This window comes from Vipera berus (genome assembly GCF_964194415.1).
Source record: "Vipera berus genome assembly, chromosome: 1".
NCBI lineage: Eukaryota > Metazoa > Chordata > Lepidosauria > Squamata > Viperidae > Vipera > Vipera berus.
In genome coordinates this window covers 183,087,392-183,106,898 of record NC_138202.1, presented here as the reverse complement: position 1 = coordinate 183,106,898, position 19,507 = coordinate 183,087,392, and the positions used below count along the sequence as shown (strand labels likewise).

The 19,507-nt window shown below is 39.2% G+C and overlaps 1 protein-coding gene across 1 annotated transcript in view; it reads right to left on the bottom strand.

Annotated features, from left to right (window-relative positions):
* The window catches only part of SPAG16 (sperm associated antigen 16), a gene marked incomplete at its 5' end in the record, with an annotated part of 372,352 nt that extends 358,913 nt beyond the window's left edge, over window positions 1–13,439 (bottom strand). Inside the window, 4 exons of the mRNA XM_081312658.1 lie at window positions 1,015–1,142; window positions 2,237–2,335; window positions 4,304–4,350; window positions 13,388–13,439. Of these exons, the coding sequence (XP_081168784.1) occupies window positions 1,015–1,142; window positions 2,237–2,335; window positions 4,304–4,350; window positions 13,388–13,439 (326 nt within the window). The remainder of the gene's footprint in view (window positions 1–1,014; window positions 1,143–2,236; window positions 2,336–4,303; window positions 4,351–13,387) is intronic.
* Between the last annotated feature and the right edge of the window lie 6,068 nt (window positions 13,440–19,507).

The following is a 19,507-nucleotide window of genomic DNA, read 5'->3' as shown; positions in this document are numbered from 1 at the left end:
GGAACACTGGAAATGGATTCAAATTGTCCAATACCATTGGGTTTAGTTACAGCTTTTTGAGGAGGGAAATAGACTATTGCCTTCTTAAGTAAAAGTGGATTCAGCCCTTCACTCAACAATGAATTCATCAGTGCCTGAAACCAACCACATGTCACTTCCCTGTAGGTAGAACAAGGGAAGAATATGAACAGGTAGTCAAATTGATAACCATAGTTTCGAGCAACTCAGACAGGGAAGCAGCCCTGCAGCAGAAATAAAGCACCAGAAATTCTATCTGTTCTCTAGATCTCAAGTTCAGAAAAAACTTAGATTAAGTTTATCTGACACTTTTTTCTTCCTCACTATGTAGAAAAGCCTGGAGCTACCAAAATTTACATTTCAAAGGGAGGAAAATGTAGCTTTCTCCCGCAAATTTCTCTGAAGTCTTCAAACTATATAGCTACTCACATTTTGTTCTAATCTTCCCAATTCTCCTTTTGCTATCCTTTCTTTGCTAGCATCAAGCTCTTTTGAATCTCCCAACTTCCAAGATCTACCCACCCTTCTTCCCCTTTGGCAGGCACTGTACATATGTCTCACACCCCCTCAATTACAGCTGGCCGTTTTTGCTGCTAAAACAGATTAGACTGGTGCTGCAAATTAGAGAATCTTCTGACTAACCAACAGATTTATTAGTCCCAGTTTTCAATTTTGCGTTGCATAAACCTATGGATGAAAGCGTAATTTTAGCACTATTTTAGACTTTACAGTCCAGATTAACCATCCATTTTAGGATATGCAAGAATAGAACTAAATTTTAAGCAGTGGGTATGGTTTGACCTTTAAAAAGATATTTTATTGACTTGACATTTTAAAATATTTATATTCTAATTAATGGCATACTTAAAACTTATAAGCAAAAAAATATCCCCAATATCAAATCATAGAAACAAAAACAAAAAGCAACATTCCAAGTTTCAAAAAGGAACATTAATTTGAATTACAAGATCCCCTGTTTAATTATGAAAGATTTACCATTCAGTCTGAAAGCAGTCTAATGTCCTGTTCATTCCCATTCTGATTAAAAAATTGCAAAGAAAGTCATCTACAATTTCAGGTGTTTCAGACAAAGATTGTTTAAAGATCTGGCCTGGCCGTTGAGCCTAGAAAGAAAAATTCAGGAGACATTTTAGAAACACAATCTGCTTCATCATTTGTTTCAGGAAAATATTATTTTAAATCACAGGGTAGTTTTTCATATATTACAGAGATATATAGGCGATTGATAGTTTATTTCTTATGATGCAAATGTTTAGAGTAATTTCATAAAGAAACAGTAGTGATGAATCTATCACTAGATTGTGATTAGCATCTTTGTGCAATAATCTGGAAGTTAACTTTGTCCAAGGGTATCAGGAATTACCTTAAGATACTATGATATTAATATTTTAAATATTGTTCTCTATCCTTCTTCACCTTCTAATAGGATCACTTTTATTCCTTTGACTCCTCTCCTATATGGCCCTATCCTACAAGTCTGGAAAAAACTAGATGACAGCAAAGAATTAGATTATATGGCTTTTTTTTCTACCATTACAATGTTAACAGCCCAAATATAGTAGCCCTACTTTTTTGATCACCTTGTAAGGGAGAGAATAGATCTTGTGTAGTCTGTGTTGGTCTACACCAGGGGTCAACAACCAGAATCAGTGAAAGAGCCACTCGGAACCGGTTCCCTCAGAAAAGGAAAAACTGGGAGCCGCAAAAATTGTGTGCGCATGCGCGTACATGCACAAATGCGCAGAACAGGGTTTGACTGAAGAGTAGAGCCAAGGCGAGATATGCACCTACCCTGCATATTTGAATTGATTGGTTGAACTTTTTTAGTCCCGCTTTTTTTTTTGGACTACACATAGCAGAAGACTGGGAGCCGCAGGAGACAGCTGAAAGAGCCGCATGAGGCTCCGGAGCCGCGGGTTGCAGACCTGTGGTCTACACTATACTTCATTGATATATATTAATTTTTGTTATGGATATCCCTGAGAAATTCAGACCTGCAGAAAAAAGGGGGTAATATTAAATATCCATATGCTAATGTTTTAGGCAATCTGATTCAGTCTAAGTTCAACTCATGCAAACTTATTGTTTTTTCAAGTCAATTATGAAGAATCTTTCATATTAAATTATTTTATTACTTTATCTATTATGAACTCATGCAAATGAACATAGCATGTATTGTGATATATAAGATATTTACCATGATTTGAGCATCAATAGTCTGTTCCTGCATTGTGTGTAAAGCTTTTGCCAGATCTTCATCACCTTCCTGTAGGCTAAAATCTTCATCTGCTGGAATCTAAGTTGAATTATAAATAGATCTAAAATTAATAGGCACACTGAAGAGGGGAAATAAACCATCTTTGCTATTGGATTTTTTTTTGCAGCAAGACATAATTTAAGTAATCAAAAAAAAAAAAAACAAGTACCAAAAAAAAACACAAGTACCATCTGCCTCTAACCTATAACATGTGAAGTTTATATATTTTTATTTATTTAATGAATTTTGGAATCTCCTGTTTATGAATACTTTTACTGATGTTGAGAATTTACAGTAAGCTGCTTGTTAAATCCTATGCTGCTTTTCAACGTTCTTTCTGACAGATTTCAGTCTGCATGCTCTTTTAAAAAGTCTGGACCAAGTTTTCTGCAATTTGGATGGTAAGTAATACTTTCCACCTATTTGTGGCCTAAGGATGAAAAGTAAGAGAGCAGGAGTTCCTAATGTTTTGAGTTCCTAATGTTCCCAATCACAAATCATTAAAAAAAAACTTCTTGAACTTGGATATGAAAAACATTGTTCCCTATAGGAAAACAGGAACTATCTGAATGATTTCCAGTTTTGTATGAAACATACGGTAGCCAATTTAGAACGTTCTAATTAAGCATTCTGAATGAGGCTTTTTTAGTTCAAAGCTCAAAACAAAATGGATCTTCCCTTTTGACCTATCAACCTTGACTTTTCTAAAAAATCATGATCAACTTAATTTTGAGAAGGTTTGAGTTCTTTTAGAATCTATTAAAACCAATTATCATACAGGTTGAAATTGGATTTTTCCATGCTATATCAGAAACAGCATTCGTAACAGCTATCCAGCAACTATTAGTATATGAACAAATCCATAATATATAAAGAATCTGAGTTCTGCAAGCTTGATATTCTCAGCATTTGAATTTTGAAGTTAATATGATTCAAATGTGCTAAAGTAAAATACCACGAAGAATCGTATTTTTCTAGCTTACTTATCATTATTTTCTTTATTGAGTAAATTTTTTACTGATTTTTAACAGAGATTGAGAAATTTCCTACCGTGTTTTCCCATGAATTTGATAAAATTAGATTTACCCTTGAACATGTCTTTTTTGTCATATAATTTAATCAATTAATATTTTATTATTGGCAAATTAGTAATAGTTTTGTTGAGCAAATACTGATTTTTTTTATTTATTCCAACTTTAGAAGTCTTTAATTTGTACACACTGAAAACAAAGTGGGTGCTTCACTTCCATTACGATGGCAAAATTGCTGTGAAAAAAATGGAATTCTGTAAAAAGAAATAATCCTGTCCATCTTATATTGGTCCTGGGCTCTGAAATCTGATCCATCTAATCAAAATTCTCATGCCTAATTACTGTTCTAAAAGGAAGACCTCAGGGCTCATGCTGTTCCTAATTTTATTCCATAATTAGTTTTCCCATTAGTGAAATGGTATATTTTCCTTGTCCATTCACATTAAACTGCTCCGGTTTCGAAGTTGAATAATTTTAATTTAGATAGTGATACTAAAATATTCATTTTAATAATGTGGCTTGGTAATAGGATTCAAGGTGGTGATTTCACAAGCCACCTATTCGTTTTCCAGTTAGCATTTACCATCCTTGAATTCTCATTATCTTATCTTCATATATAAGCAAATTAATAATTTTTGCCACAAATTTAAATTTCTCAATAATTTACCATTAGATTTTATTAAAAAAAATAAAAGTATTTCCAATAATGACATTTTAATAGCAGCTATACCGGCTGATAGGTTTTTCCATGTCTTATCCTCCTATTTATAAGGTTGAAGATTACTAAATTGCTCATATTCATAAAAAAGTCTTTAAAAGCCATTTCTAATTAGATCAGGAAATAAATTCCAACTTCATAATACTGATTTTATACACACAGAGAGACCTATTTACTATTAATTTATCAAGATCGGATAGCAAAATCAGAGAATGGATCATAACTTCATATGCATAAAATGCTACTTGAGGTTCTTACCTCTTCGTATTGATAGTCATCTTCAGAACTTTCCGTTATTGTAACCTCTGCATGTTTAGTTAAGTCTACAACATGAAATTGTATTGGTTACAATATGATTTAATATTATACCTGATGTGCATAGAGTGCTATTTTAGGCCATTTATTCATTTTATATAAATATTTGACTAATACTAAAATTAATTTAGCTGCTTATTTGGTGAGATGGGTGGCAAAGAAATTTAATAACTAAATAAAATAAAATAAATCCTAAACCTAACTTATGGACATAACCTAATCAGTTAACTTTGCCTTTTCAAACATTTAAATTTTAAATCTTCTCCAGATATGCTGAATTAGATTCTACTGTCATCTCCACTATCTTTAAGCTCTCATGGTTTATCTGTAATTATTCAACAACCATATGTTCCTGCAATTATTTTTCATGGTTTTTAAAAACTCTACTTTTAAAATTCATGAAATATTTCCATTGTTATTTTTTGTATTTGCTAAGATTTCCTTCCTTCCTTCAGTCACCTTCCCTCTCTCCCTTCCTTCCCCCACTCCCTTTCTCAGTTGATCCACCTCCCTCCCTCCCTTCTTAGAATTCCTGCAGGCTTTGTTTGTGAGAAGCTTGTAAAGAGAAAGGGAAGCCAGCAAGAAATTACAAATCCAAGGCCAACAGGCAGGTAAGTGACTGTTGCTGGGTGGAGGAAGGAGGAAGGATACGGGGGGGGGGGGGGACTGCAGGTCACAATGTATGTGGGGGTGCACAAGAGATGTCACATGCATTGGAAAAAGTTTGTGGGTGTGTGCCAGAGATTTCATGTAGGTCAGGAAGGTTTCCTGGAGGTGTACAAGAGGTGCTGTGTGGATTGAGTCAGGGATGGGGGCACCAAAGGTCAAGAAGAGTGCCTGAGGGTGACATGAATCAATAAAAAATTACAGGATCACATGGGTGTATGAGAAGTACTGTGCAGGTCATAGACAGTGTGAGAGGGGTAGCATAAGTTGGAAAGAGTGTATGTGAGTTCCTAATAGGTTCTGCATGGGTCAGGAAAGGCACAACAGAAGAGTGAATGTTGAGAAGATCATGGGGGTATACAAGAGATGTTATGTGAGTCAGGGATGGTGTCCATGGTGTGGCATAGGCTGGGAAGGGTGCATGGGGGGATGCAAGAAGTGCTGCATGGAGGGGACATCACACATCATTAGAGTGCACAGAAAAGTGGCATGAGTTATATAAGTGTTCCTTCCTCCCTATTCCTTCCTCTTTTCCTTCCTTTCTCCCCTTCCATTTCCAGCAGGCAGCTATCTCTTGTTGGGTGGGGGAGAGAGAGCGGGGGATTATGAGACTGGCTGGGAAACTTCCACAGAACGTTGAAAATGAAGATCATGTGATTGAACAAGCAGTCTAGCAACAAAGCAGCAGCCAGTAGGACTGAAGCACCACAACTTTTCCAAATTTCATTTGGGAGTTATGGGTCCTAGATTTTGGACACATTCTGTAACTTAGGCCATTTGAGATACCTGGTTCAAAAACTGTTGTCATGTGGATAGACCATTTCTCCCGGTGAAAGATGATAACAAGACTTTTAGTAGTATACATATTCATAACTCCCACTATTCCTTTCCCTGTACAGTAGATCATTGATATATTTTTTATTTCCAAATAGCTTTCAGAGTGTTGAGAACAGAGTAAATGAAACAAAAATGTATTCAGATCAGAAAATAATGATACTTGAACTTACAAAGTTAACTGGCAACCACTATGACAACATTAGTTATTTTGCACAAGCCACAGACACGGATAGCAATTGCACAAATAGTACTAATGAGGTTCTACATAGCTTATTAGTATTAAAGATATGGTTTGCTCAAAATCTGAACAGAACTGAATTAGGTTAATTAAGTTCAATTCAAATAATAACTTAATTAAACCATTTTCTTTTAAAACAGACCAAGCCCAAATTTAAATATATCTAAAGCACTAGCATTAATTTATGGATATACAGGGATGAAGGAATCCATTATATTTTTATCCAAACATTCCAGATAGGAAAATGCCATGACAGAAAGGATTGAAGGGTTAGGATTCAATATAATGCAAACACAAGCAATAAAATATAATCCAACCAGTGTCTAGTCTAGAGAAAAAAAGGACCAGTGGGGACATGATAGCATTATTCCAGTATTTGAGAGGCTGCCACAAAGAAGAGGGGGTCAATTTATTTTCCAAAGCACCAGAGGGCAGGACAAGAAACAATGGATAGAAACTAATCAAGGAGAGAAACAACCTGGAATTAAGGAGAAACAGCGAGAACAATTAACCAGTGGAACAGATTGCCTTCAAACATTGTGGGTGCTTCATCATTGGAGATTTTTAAGAAAAGACTGCAGTCACTTGTCTGAAATGGTATAGGGTCTCTTGCTTGAGCAGGGGGTTCGACTAGAACAGGGCTTTTCAACCAGTGGTACGGGTACCACCTGTGGTACATTGGCACCTGGCAGGTGGTACGCAATCATCCTAGAAAAGTGGTAGCAGGGGAGGGGAATGAGCAGAACTGGTGGCAGCACCATACAAGCCTGAGCGAGAGATGGCTGAAGCTGCAGGGTTGTCAGGGCTCAGAGGAAGCACCAGGATCAGCACCAGGCTCCAGCTGGAGCTCGGTGCTGATCCTGGCGCTTCTGAGCCCAGAAGAAGCACCGATCAGCTGGAATGTTGCAGCTTCTCCAGGGTCTTGTGATTTACATTCAGATGCTTGGCAACTGATTCATATTTATCACGGTCACATTGTCCCAGGGTCATGTGAAATGACCAAAACCTGCTGCAACCACCCAGCAGACAGGGGGAATAAAAACCAAACACCCCCCACCCTACCCCCGCTGCCAATCATCAACAGAAATGCTCACAACAATGAAAACCTCAGACAGGAGGAAGAGCGCCGCCGGGCTGGCAGGCAGGTGTCTTGCTCAGCTGTGGCTTGGGGGGCACTTTTTTCAGTAACTTCGAACAGTCACTAAGCGAACTGTTGTAAGTCGAAGACTACCTGTACTCCATCACTTTTTTCTTTTTTTTCTTTTTTTTGGTCATCAAGTTTTTGACATCTTGCTAGGCGACTGGTGCTACTTGGATGTTGCCATATCCTAAAAGTGGTACAATGGGTTAAAAGGTTGAAAAGCCCTGGACTAGAAAACCACCAAGGTCCCTTCCAGCTCTATTGATTCACATGAAGAAGAAATAGAAATGTGTAGTTAAATTACAGTATTCTGGCAGAAAGATTTTGAAGTAATATATCGCAGAATTTCAGAAAATTCATTGATATTCACTAACTTTCTTTCTTAGAAACAAAGACACTATAAGGATTTGTTCAAAATCACTAGGAACCACTGCTAGCAGTTGGTAAATCTGGATAGTGAAACCTTTTTATTTTTTGCTTTATTCACTCCAACTCTACAGTTATGATACATATTAAGATTTTTGCTGATTTGCAAGGAGCCATTGTGATTTTAATGTTTGAATTAAAATTTAGATTTGTCCCAAAAATCAATTTGACTAGTATTAGGAATCCCCAGTGCCGTGTAACAGAGTGAGCGCCTGTTACTCATCCCAACTTCTGCCAACCTAGCAGTTCGAAAGCACGTAAAAATGCAAGTAGAAAAATAGGGACCACTACGGTGGGAAGGTAACAGCATTCTGTGCGCCTTTGGCGTCCAGTCATGCCGGCCACATGACCACGGAGACATCCTTGGACAAGCGCTGGCTCTTCAGCTTTGAAACGGAGATGAGCACCGGCCCCTAGAGTCGGAAACGACTAGCACGCATGTGTGGGGAAACCTTTACCTTACCTTTAGGGCCTCAGTGCACATACCTGTATTTTGCAAGAGTTTACATTGGGAAAATCCTTTAGGTAATGGTTCCCCATACTGTAAACCAAATCTCTTATTTTCTCAGCCTCTTTAATCCTATTTATTTATGCATTTGATTTCATACTTCACAACTATCTTTTTCTCACTGTACCCATTAAGCAATAACTTTCTTTCATCCTTATTTTTGCAGCAATCATATGTATTTGTTTTTTACTTCTTTCATTTAATCACTCCACCAAGCATGATTTCTGTTATCGTAACTCATACATTTCTGTAAACTTTTCAGTCTTTTACCAAAAAAAATTATTTGCATTATTTTCTTCTGTCAATTGATTATCTTGGTAAATTAATCTATCTTCAGTTTTGTTTCATACAGGTCTTATACTATCTTCTTCAGCAATCATTCAACTTTCCACTTTTCTTTCTTTCCCTTTTTTCTTTTTCTATATACATTTTTGTACTTGCATTTTCACATTTTTGACACCTTTGTATCCTACTCTATTTATCTAAATCTTTCGTCACAAATGATCAAATAATTATTTTAAATTTGAATCTATTTCTTTGCCATTTGTACATATAAATGTACAAATGGCAAAAAAATACAAATGTAAATAACATTTACATTTAAAACACATATTCAAAACAGACTTTTTTACAAATACAGTTATTTCATAACTGAATCTCCTAATGGCCAAATTACTTTTTCTGTACTTTTTTGTTTTCACTCAATAATTCATGTTATTTAAACAGAGAATGTTTCCCTTAGATCACATTCATTTAGAATGTTCTATAATTTCTCAGAAAACTTATCCCTGGTTCTTCCATGATCCCCTTTCACTATCATGCAAATATCACAAAACTATAGGTGTCTGCATCAATAATAATAAAATAATATTTTCTGTATTTTTTTTCTAATTCATTCATTTATTTTTATTTTATTTATTTTAATTCCATTTATATCCCGCCCTTCTACCAAGACCCAAGAAGGTGTAGACTAGGTCAGCAGCCTTAGACATATCCTGCTAAGAATAACAAAAATATTGACAGCTATGGCATACTTTGGTCAGAATGTCATAAGTGCACACAAAGTCCCATATATGCTCACACTATTACTGAGATCTCCTAACTAGAGGCTACTTTGCAAGCCAACATACTGTTACTTGCAATTCACCAATTCAAAGTACACTGAAGTGTACAAACACATATTTATATAGACTTGTTCATTTATTTATTATTTTATCTATTCTACAGGGTCATAAAAGAGTGGTTTTTAAAATGTATTTGATGTAAAAAAGATGTTGAGACTTTAAAAAGAGAGAAGAGCAACAAAGATGATTAAAGGGCTGGAGGCTAAAACATACCAAGAATGGTTCCAGTAATTGGGCATGTGTAGTCTGGCTCAATGGGTTAGGACGCTGAGCCTGTCGATCAGAAGTTTGGCAGTTTGGTGGGTCGAATCCCGAGTGCTGCATAACAGAGTGAGCGCCTGTTACTCGTCCCAGCTTCTGCCAACCTAGCAGTTCGAAAGCACGTAAAAAATGCAAGTAGAAAAATAGGGACCACTATGGTGGGAAGATAACAGTGTTCCGTGCGCCTTTGGCATCTAGTCATGCCGGCCACATGACCACGGAGACGTCCTCGGACAAGTGCTGGCTCTTCGGCTTTGAAACGGAGATGAGCACCGGCCCCTAGAGTCGGAAACGACTAGCACACATGTGCGGGGGAACCTTTACCTTTACCTTTAGTCTAGTGAAAAGAAGGATAGGAATCACATGATAGCAGTATTCCAATATTTGAGGGGCTGCCACAAAGACTGGGTCAACCTATTCTCCAAAGCATCTCAAGGCAAGACAAGAAGCAATGAATAGAAATTAATCAAGGAGAGAACCAACCTAGAACTAAGGACAGACTTTCTGACAGTGTAAACAATTAACCCCCGGAACAGCTTGCCTCCTGAAATTGTGGGTGCTCCATCACTGGAGGTTTTGAAGAGTCCATGTCCAAAGAAAGTCTAGAATGGTATCGGATTTCCTGCCAAGGGCAGGGGGTTAGATCTCCAAGATCCCTTGCACCCTATTATTCTACTTTCTACATTCAATTTGGCTCTTCCCCCCACTAACCACTAGTGTAGTAGTACTATGTTGATGTTAATGTCATTCTAGTTTAATATTTATCACACTGAGTCATTTCTGGAAGAGGAAGGAAACTTAGTATGCATTTCTGAGTCTTGAAAGGAAGAGCAGATTGGAACTGAATTGACCTATTTATGTCTATCTGAATATTAATATAAAACATCAGAAAAGAGGACAAAGGGGGGAGCATAACTGTGATCCAAAAAGCCTTCCACTCACATGCAGAAGTTGAAGGTATGTATGATTTACCATCTACCTATTTGCCATTCAGGCTATATATAAATTATCTAGACCCGTACCAATCGGGCTTCAGGCCCGGGTACAGCACGGAGACGGCATTGGTCGCGCTGGTGAATGATCTCTGGAGGGCTTGGGACAGGGGATATTCCTCTGTCCTAGTCCTATTAGACCTCTTAGCGGTTTTCGATACCATCGACCATGGTATCCTGCTGCGGCGCCTCAGGGGATTGGGAGTGGGAGGCACGGTCCTTCAGTGGTTCTCCTCCTATCTCCTGGGACGCTCGCAGTCGGTGTTGGCAGGGGGCAGAGGTCAACCGCGAGGCCTCTCGTTTGTGGAGTTCCTCAGGGGTCGGTTCTCTCGCCTCTCCTGTTCAACATCTACATGAAACCGCTGGGTGAGATCATTCGTGGTTTTGGAGTTGGGTGATGATACCCAGCTTTTCATTTCGACCCCAAACCACCCCAGTGATGCCCTCGACGTGATGTCCCGTTGCCTGGAGGCGGTCCGGGTCTGGATGGGGAGGAACAGGCTTCGACTCAACCCCGACAAGACTGAGTGGCTGTGTGTACCGGCATCTCGGGATATTCAGGATATCCCACCCCTCTCTATGGGGGGTGAGTTATTACCTCCTGTAGATAGGGCTCGCAACTTGGGAGTCCTCCTAGACTCACAGCTTTCCCTAGAAGACCATATAGTAGCTGTGACTAGGGGGGCCTTCGCCCAGGTCTGCCTGGTGCGCCAGTTGCGGCCCTATCTAGACCGGGATGCCTTATGTACGGTCACTCATACGCTCGTGACCTCTCGTCTTGACTACTGCAACGCTCTCTACATGGGGCTACCCTTGAAGACCACTCGGAGGCTCCAACTGGTACAGAATGCAGCCGCGAGAGTTGTGTTGGGAGTTTCCTGAATCCCCCATGTCACACCTTTGCTCCACGAGCTGCATTGGCTTCCAGTTGTCTTCCGGGTGAGGTTCAAGGTGTTAGTAATGACCTACAAAGCCCTACATGGCATGGGTCCGGAATACCTTGGGGAGCACCTGCAGCCGGCATGAACTTCCCTCCGCCCAGTACGCTCCCACAGAGAGGGCCTCCTCAGGGTGCCACCAGTCAAAGAATGCCAACTGGTGGCCCCCAGGGGGAGGGCGTTCTCTGTGGGTGCGCCGGATTTATGGAACCATCTTCCGGTCGAGCTCCGGATGGCGCCTGATCTCCGCTCCTTCCGGCGCGATCTGAAAACCCACCTTTTTGAACAAGCCGGCCTGACCTGATGGGATGGGGTTGGGTTTTATAAATTGGTCTTAACTTTTAATCTGTACTAATTTATTACGGGCATCGCTGTTTAATTACTTTTTAATAATTTTTAATTTTTGTATCTTGTTTTTATTATGTATTGCCCTGTTCACCGCCCTGAGTCCTTCAGGAGAAGGGCGGTATACAAATTAAATAAATAAATAAATAAATAAATAAATAAATAAATAAATAAATAAATAAATAAATAAATAAATAAATAAATAAATTGCTAGAGATAGGAAATCTCCTTGGAGATTTCAGCATCCAGACTGCATCATGAGTGTGATCCTGGACAACTGTGACAACATGTAAATATTTTCATATATCACTGGCACAACATATACTGCAGAAGATATATACATGGTTTGATCCTGTAATATAAAGAGGATATGATGAAACTGGAAGGGTTCATCACCATCTCTCTGTCACAATCAAAAGACTGGATAAATATCGGCTGAACTGATGTGAAGTTTATTAAGATAACCTACCCACCCCTCAAAGTATCAAAAGTTCTGCTGAATGTTCTGGGAGATTTTCCAAGAAACAGGTTTTGCAATTTGAATAACAAACTAATGCAGAAAAAGGAGAGCATGCATTCTTCTGCCTTATCATACATGACAACTTTACCTAAAGGAAATGCCTTTACTCTTTACTCCTTCCATTACTTTACCAAAGCAGCAGGAGGAAAAAAGTAAACCTGCTTCATACTAGACTGCGCAATACTGTAAAATGCCTTTAACAGTTGTCATAGAAACTACTGCTCCCTCTCAGCAGCCTGGAAAATGTGAGGGAAAACAGAGGATTTTTTTTTAAAAAAAATACTAAATAGTGCATTTTGTCTATTCACTTTCAGCAGGGTCTACAGGGAATGGATATAGTTTTACAGGTTTGGTTGAAGTTGGTAGGTTTAAAAAAAATCTGGTTTGTCAGATATTATACAGCTCTGTAACTGTATAAACTACCTTGGATGCTCATTCCAAAAAGAAACTCATTTGTCACAGAAAGAAAATTAAAAAAAAATTAAACTAGAAGAAAACTAATTATAATTATTCACATCAAGTAGAAATACAGACAGGAGAAACTCTGCTATTGTAATATGGATGTCATTTATAGACTTACACAAATTGTAAATTCACCAATAAATGCAAACTTGCAATGAACAATTTAAATAAATGTACCAGATTCATGTATTGAGACCAAAATATTATGTTACCTTTTAAAATCTGTTCATTTAATGCAAGCAAGATCATATTTTCCTTTTGTTTACATAATCTTTAATATGTACGATATTTGGATATTACCCTTCTTTTACAACTTTATAGAGAAGTAAATTTAAGATACAAACAACACAATCCAACTAGGTTTCTACTCAGAAACTGACTGTGTTCAAGTGGGACGCACGTACACTCCCAATAAGCTGGCGTTTAAGGGTAAACATGGAGCACAAGGCTTTATCCTTCCAATTAGAAATCGCGTCTCGAGTCTTATCATATTTTCAGGGCAAAACCTACTGAGACACCCCACCACCCCCGGCCCCTCCAGGGCGGGCGAAGGAAAAAGCCAAGGATACGCTGTAAGCAAAAGGTGCCTTCCGTGGTGGTCACAGTAGTCGCTTCCTCCATGTTGTTCTCTCTAGCAGCTCCGCCCCGACGCATTCTTCGGTTGCCCCTGGTAACCGCCAGGCCATCCTTTGCGGGAATTCGCGCTGTCAGGCTAACAAGGCATGCGCGAACTTCCTAACGGAATGATTGACTGGGTGCTAAGGTTGGCGCCTCTCTATCCTCGCTAGCTCTGTGGTCAGTACCCTGCGGGAGACTTTTCATTGGGTGTAAATAGGCGAAACGTGAGTTTGCTCGGTTTGATACGGTGACCTCTCCATCCGTTATCAGGGAGATTCTCGACCGCTTATCTGTTGCTCCTCTGTTTGCAGCCCCCTCCCAACAAACAACAAATAGCTTTTTAATGCTTATCCAAATAGAATACGTAAACGTTCATCCTGAATCCATTAGTTTTTTGACGTACGGGCAATGTTTAGAAGCTTGTTTAGCTACGTTCATTTTCCTTTGCATTGAAAGGTTACGACCCGAATATTGTTAATCATAAGCAGTATTTCTAAATAAAAAGCTTATTTCTAAAATTCATAAATCTAATTATTTAGCTGTTGGAATGCAATCGTTGCTGTCATTAGGTTATTTTCATATTTTTGCAAGCAGTTCATTTAGTTACAGCTTATGAAGGATTTTTTTTAGAAAAACCCTTCCCTGGATAACCAAATCCACTTCCATGTGATTGCAAAGAAAACGGCATAAGTGCAGGGCAATTCAAAATACTGCTAGTAACTTTTAAAACTAACATGTTTGTTCATTACATAAAATAATCTGGAGAGCCGTATTGTCTATTTTGCATCCTGCAAAGATAGACTTAATGGTGATGTGTAAGAAAACCTTTTTGCAATAGCATCCCAGCACTGAATTATTTCTTTGGGTGAGCTTTTTTAGTTACAGTATCTACAATTCATAGAATCATAGGGCTGATGACTCTTCTAGTCCAACTCCCTACCCAGTCAAATGGTTTCCCAGTCTATTTGAAAATCTCCTTCAAACTCATGTTTAAACAATAGTCGCAAATGCACTTTATACAAATACCCATCATTTTGTTCCTTTAGAGAATAATCAACCTTATGCAGGGCACATAAAAGGAACATGAAAGAGTATGCCAAATAAATTCTCATCCCTGTCAGAACCCATTCCTATTTCATTTGTATCTATCCCATTAAGAAGAGGTGGAAAAATTACACAGAAGAACTATACAAGAATGAGCTTAACGTTCCTGATAATCACAATGAGGTGGTCACTGACCTCGAGCCAGACATCTTAGAATGTGAAGTGAAGTGGGCCTTAGAAAAACTGAGCAACAACAAAGCTAGTGGAGGTGACAGTATTCCAACTGAGCTATTCAAAATCTTAAAAGACGATTCAGTAAAAGTGCTGCACTCAATTTGCCAGCAAATGGCCACAGGATTAGAAAAGATCAGTTTACATTCCAATTCCAAAGAAAGGCAGTGCCAAAGAATGTTCAAACTATCACACCATTGCACTCATTTCTCATGCTAGTAAAGTTATGCTTAAAATCCTACAAGCTAGACTCCAGCAGTATGTGGATCGAGAACTACCAGAAGTACAGGCAGGATTTCGAAGAGGGAGAGGAACTAGAGATCAAATTGCCAACATACGCTGCATCATGGAGAAAGCTAGAGAGTTCCAGAAAAACATCTACTTCTGCTTCATTGACTATGCTAAAGCCTTTGATTGTGTGGATCATAACAAACTGTGGCAAGTTCTTAAAGAGATGGGTGTACCAGAACATCTTATTTGTCTCTTGAGAAACCTATATGTGGCCCAAGAAACAACAGTGAGAACTGGACACGGAACTACTGATTGGTTCAAAATTGGGAAAGGAGTCCGGCAAGGCTGTATACTGTCGCCCTGCCTATTTAACTTATATGCAGAGCACATCATGAGAAAGGCAGGGCTAGATGAATCAAAAGTTGGAATTAAGATTGCCGGAAGTAATATCAACAACCTAAGATATGCAGATGATACCACTCTAATGGCAGAAAGTGAAGAAGAACTAAACAGCCTCTTGTTGCGGGTGAAGAAGGAAAGTGCAAAACTTGGGTTGAAACTTAACATTAAGAAAACCAAGATCATGGCATCCGGCCCTCTCAATTCCTGGCAAATAGATGGGGAAGAAATGGAGGTAGTGACAGATTTTATTTTTTTGGGCTCCAAGATCACTGCAGATGGGGACTGTAGTCAAGAAATTAAAAGACGCTTGCTCCTCAGGAGGAAAGCCATAGCAAATCTAGACAGCACACTAAAAAGCAGAGACATCACCCTGTCAACAAAAGTGCGTATGGTCAAGGCTATGGTCTTCCCAGTTGCAATGTATGGCAGTGAAAGTTGGACCATAAGAAAGGCTGAGCGCCAAAGAATTGAGGCCTTTGAACTATGGTGCTGGAGAAGACTCCTGCAAGTCCCTTGGACTGCAAGGCGATCAAACCGGTCAGTCCTAGAGGAGATCAACCCTGACTGCTCTTTAGAAGGCCAGATCCTGAAGCTAAAACTCAAATACTTTGGCCACCTAATGAGAAGGAAAGACTCACTGGAGAAGAGCCTAATGCTGGGAAAGATTGAGGGCAAGAGAAGAAGGGGATGACAGAGAATGAGGTGGCTGGATGGAGTCACTGAAGCAGTAGGCATGAGCTTAAATGGACTCCAGAAGATGGTAGAGGACAGGAAGGCCTGGAGGAACGTTATCCATAGGGTTGCAATGGGTCGAACACGACTTCGCAGCTAACAACCTCTGACCCAAAATCAAATCTCACCTTTCCCTGGGTTCTGCCATACTCCCAAGGGGGAGGGGAGATGTGCCTGCGGGGTTATTGGCTTTGATTCTTCTTTCCGCTACAATGTAACCTTTTGCTTCATTTATTGCCTCTGTGTCCTCTACCCGCTATAATGAAACAATTTGCTTCCTGCCTTCTCTCCCTCTCTGAACTTTATCTGGACTAAACTGTCCCCTAGACCACGGGTCGGCAACCCGCGGCTCCGGAGCCGCATGCGGCTCTTTGAGCCGTCTCCTGCGGCTCCCAGCCGCCCGGTGTGTGCGCACCTCTTCGAACAGGCAGTGGTGCGCACGCACCTCTCCAAATGGAGAGTGGCACCGCCCGTTCCGAGAGGTGCGCGCGCACCTTTCCGAAGGGCGGAGGTGCGTGCGCACCTCTCCAAGCCGCCACCGTCCTGTCCAGAGACCTGCCGCGTTCGTCAAACATGGACGAACGCGGCAGCTGTGCAAACGGGATGGCGGAGGTTTGGAGAGTGCGCGCGTACCTCTCCAAGCCACCGCCGTCCCGTTTGCACAGCTGCCGCGTTCGTCCATGTTTGACGAACGCGGCAGGTCTCCGAATGGGATGGCGCACACCTCTCCAAAGGGGAGACCCGTCGCCGCGCAGGTGCCTCCCATTTTGCGCATGCGCAAAATGTTTTTTGCGCATGCGCATGAGTGGACGCACGTGCACGCACTTTTTGCGGCTCCCACTTTTTTGTTTGTGTGATGGAACTGGTTCTGAGTGGCTCTTTTCCTTTTTCCGGTTGCCGACCCCTGCCCTAGACCAAGGGTGGAAATAAAGAATGTAACCTCAGTGCCTGGTTTATGTCTACACTCTCAGGAAGGTGTGAAGAAGCCGCTGACCCTCACTGCGTGAGCTGGAAACAGCCCAATGTTATCTCCCCTTTTCCCATGATGGACTTAACAGCTGGGGATTGGCCATCCCATGCCGGCCAGGACTATGGGGTGGAGTGTTGCTTGGGGATAGCTTAATCTATCACTCTGCATGGGAAATCTCAGATCCTGTCTATTATACCTGCTATCAACTACTCTTAATAAAAGTTCCTGTTGGAAGAAATTGTTTCCAAGAGTTCTGCTTTCTTAAGATGTGGGATTGAAGTGGGTCCTGACACCTTCTTTCCATTTTTTGTACTTATCTTTTTTCTCTCAGTTGGTCTGAGAGTTTTCTGTACAACAATGTCATTTTTCTTGTTTTTCTTTTTTTCAGTGGTATTAAACTGGGCTGGGCTTTTATAACTGTGTTTTTCAGTTTCCCAACTTCTTGAGTTGATTTCCCCTTTAAGATTTTCATCCATGAAATCATTCCCAAGCTGAGTTTGTTAAAATCAGCTCTTTTAAAGTCTGGGACACTGGTTTGATTATGTTCTGCTGCTTGTTCTGTTTTATATCGAATTCTAATATGACATGGTCACTGCCCCCTAAAGTTACTGAAACTTCAATCCCCTCTATCACTTCTTCTCTATTGGTAAGCATAAGGTCCTTTACAGTTTCCCTCTAGTTGCCTCCTCTACCTTTTGGGTGATGAAGTTGTCAGCTAGGTGGGTCAGGAATCTGTTCAATCTCCCATTTGTTGCAGAGTTTGTCTACTAGTTGATATCAGGGTAGTTAAAGTCCCCCATACCTACTGTAGTGTGTTTCCTACATACATTGGTTAACTGATTGGCAAAAAGATGATACATGTAGATACATAAATGTACTGTAAATTAATATTCTTAAATATGACACTTTTCTGTTGCTTTTCTTTTCAACTTCACATTATTAATAAGGAGTTTGGGGGTGATCTGTTTTTTTTTGTTTTGTCTTTCAAAAAGGACAAAAATAAAGTATAAATTAAATAAACATTCTATCATTATTCTTTAATTAGCATGGACTATGAATTATGCATTAGAGGTTATTAAGATGTTTCCAATGTTGGCATTTGATCTCAACTGCAATTTTCTAATTCAAAAATTGAAATATTTTGTACATGTTTAAGTTTTTAACCTTCTTATCTTCAGGTGAAATGAAAATGGTGACACCTCCTGTTTAAGAAAGGAAACTATTCTAAAAGGTGTGTTTATTTCACAGATTTGATAATATTTTTCTATGGTTACAGTATAGTATGTCATAGTGCAGAATATATATTAATCCATTTTAATTAATTTTACATCTGTCTTTTGATCACAAGACACACACACATAGATATATAGATAAACATAAAGTATTGAAAAAACAGCTTTACTTACAGTATACAATTGATTGAATTATGAAAAAAGTCAATTTTTGTAAATAATTATTAAGGCTTTATGCAATTACCCAAGGAAAATAATCGTGCTCAATACCTATTGATTTAACAAACAACAACTAAAAGAAAGCATTTTGCAAATACCATATTCTAATTGTCTAATATTTATATATTCTGATATTTAAAATACTGGAATTGGGAACAGAAGATATTGGCCCTGTGCTGCAAAGGAGGGTCGTTGCTCAGTACTAATACAGTACTTGGAAATATTTTGGAAGCTGTATCAAAAAATAGATCAACTAACAATTTATTTACACTTAACAAAGACATAAATTTATTAAGTTCTAGAATAGGGGTGGGCTGACTTGCCGCCAAGTGGCATATTTAATAACAGTACTGTATTCTTGTTATTCAAAATGTTAAAGCCTTTGGCCACTAGGTGGCAACAGACATTAATTCAAAATAATTGCACTGTTTCAAGTTCAGTTCCTTATTTTTCTCCTAAAATCTCAAAAAGCTGCTCTTTCTTATCTTTTTGTTTTATTCATGAAACATTACCAAATTAGTATTTTGATAAGAATCAGCAAAATGAATGAATGAATACATTCAGGAAAAAAAAACAGAAAAAACATCTTTTCCTATAGTCTCCCAATTACCCTCATTCTCACCCTCATAAAATGCAAAAATAGGTGAATGTAAATAAAACACCAGTAGAAGAAACATGTATGTATGAAGAACATGTAAAATTAAAATCACGTTCGCATATTTCAGACAGCATCTCCTTCATAAAAGGAAAGAGAAGAAAAGAACAATCAGTAAAGGTGGATGGACTCAATTACAACAGCCGTTGGTTCCCATCTTGGAAGGTTTGTAGGGCCAGACTAAATCTATCTGTCTGCTTGCTAAGAGGCAATAGCAATTTACAGAATAACAGAATTGGAAGGGACCCCCCTGCTCAAGGGTCCTATACCAGTGATGGCGAACCTTTTAGAGACCGAGTGTCCAAACCACCACCAAAACCCTCTTTTTATTGCAAAGTGCCAGGGATGCATCAGT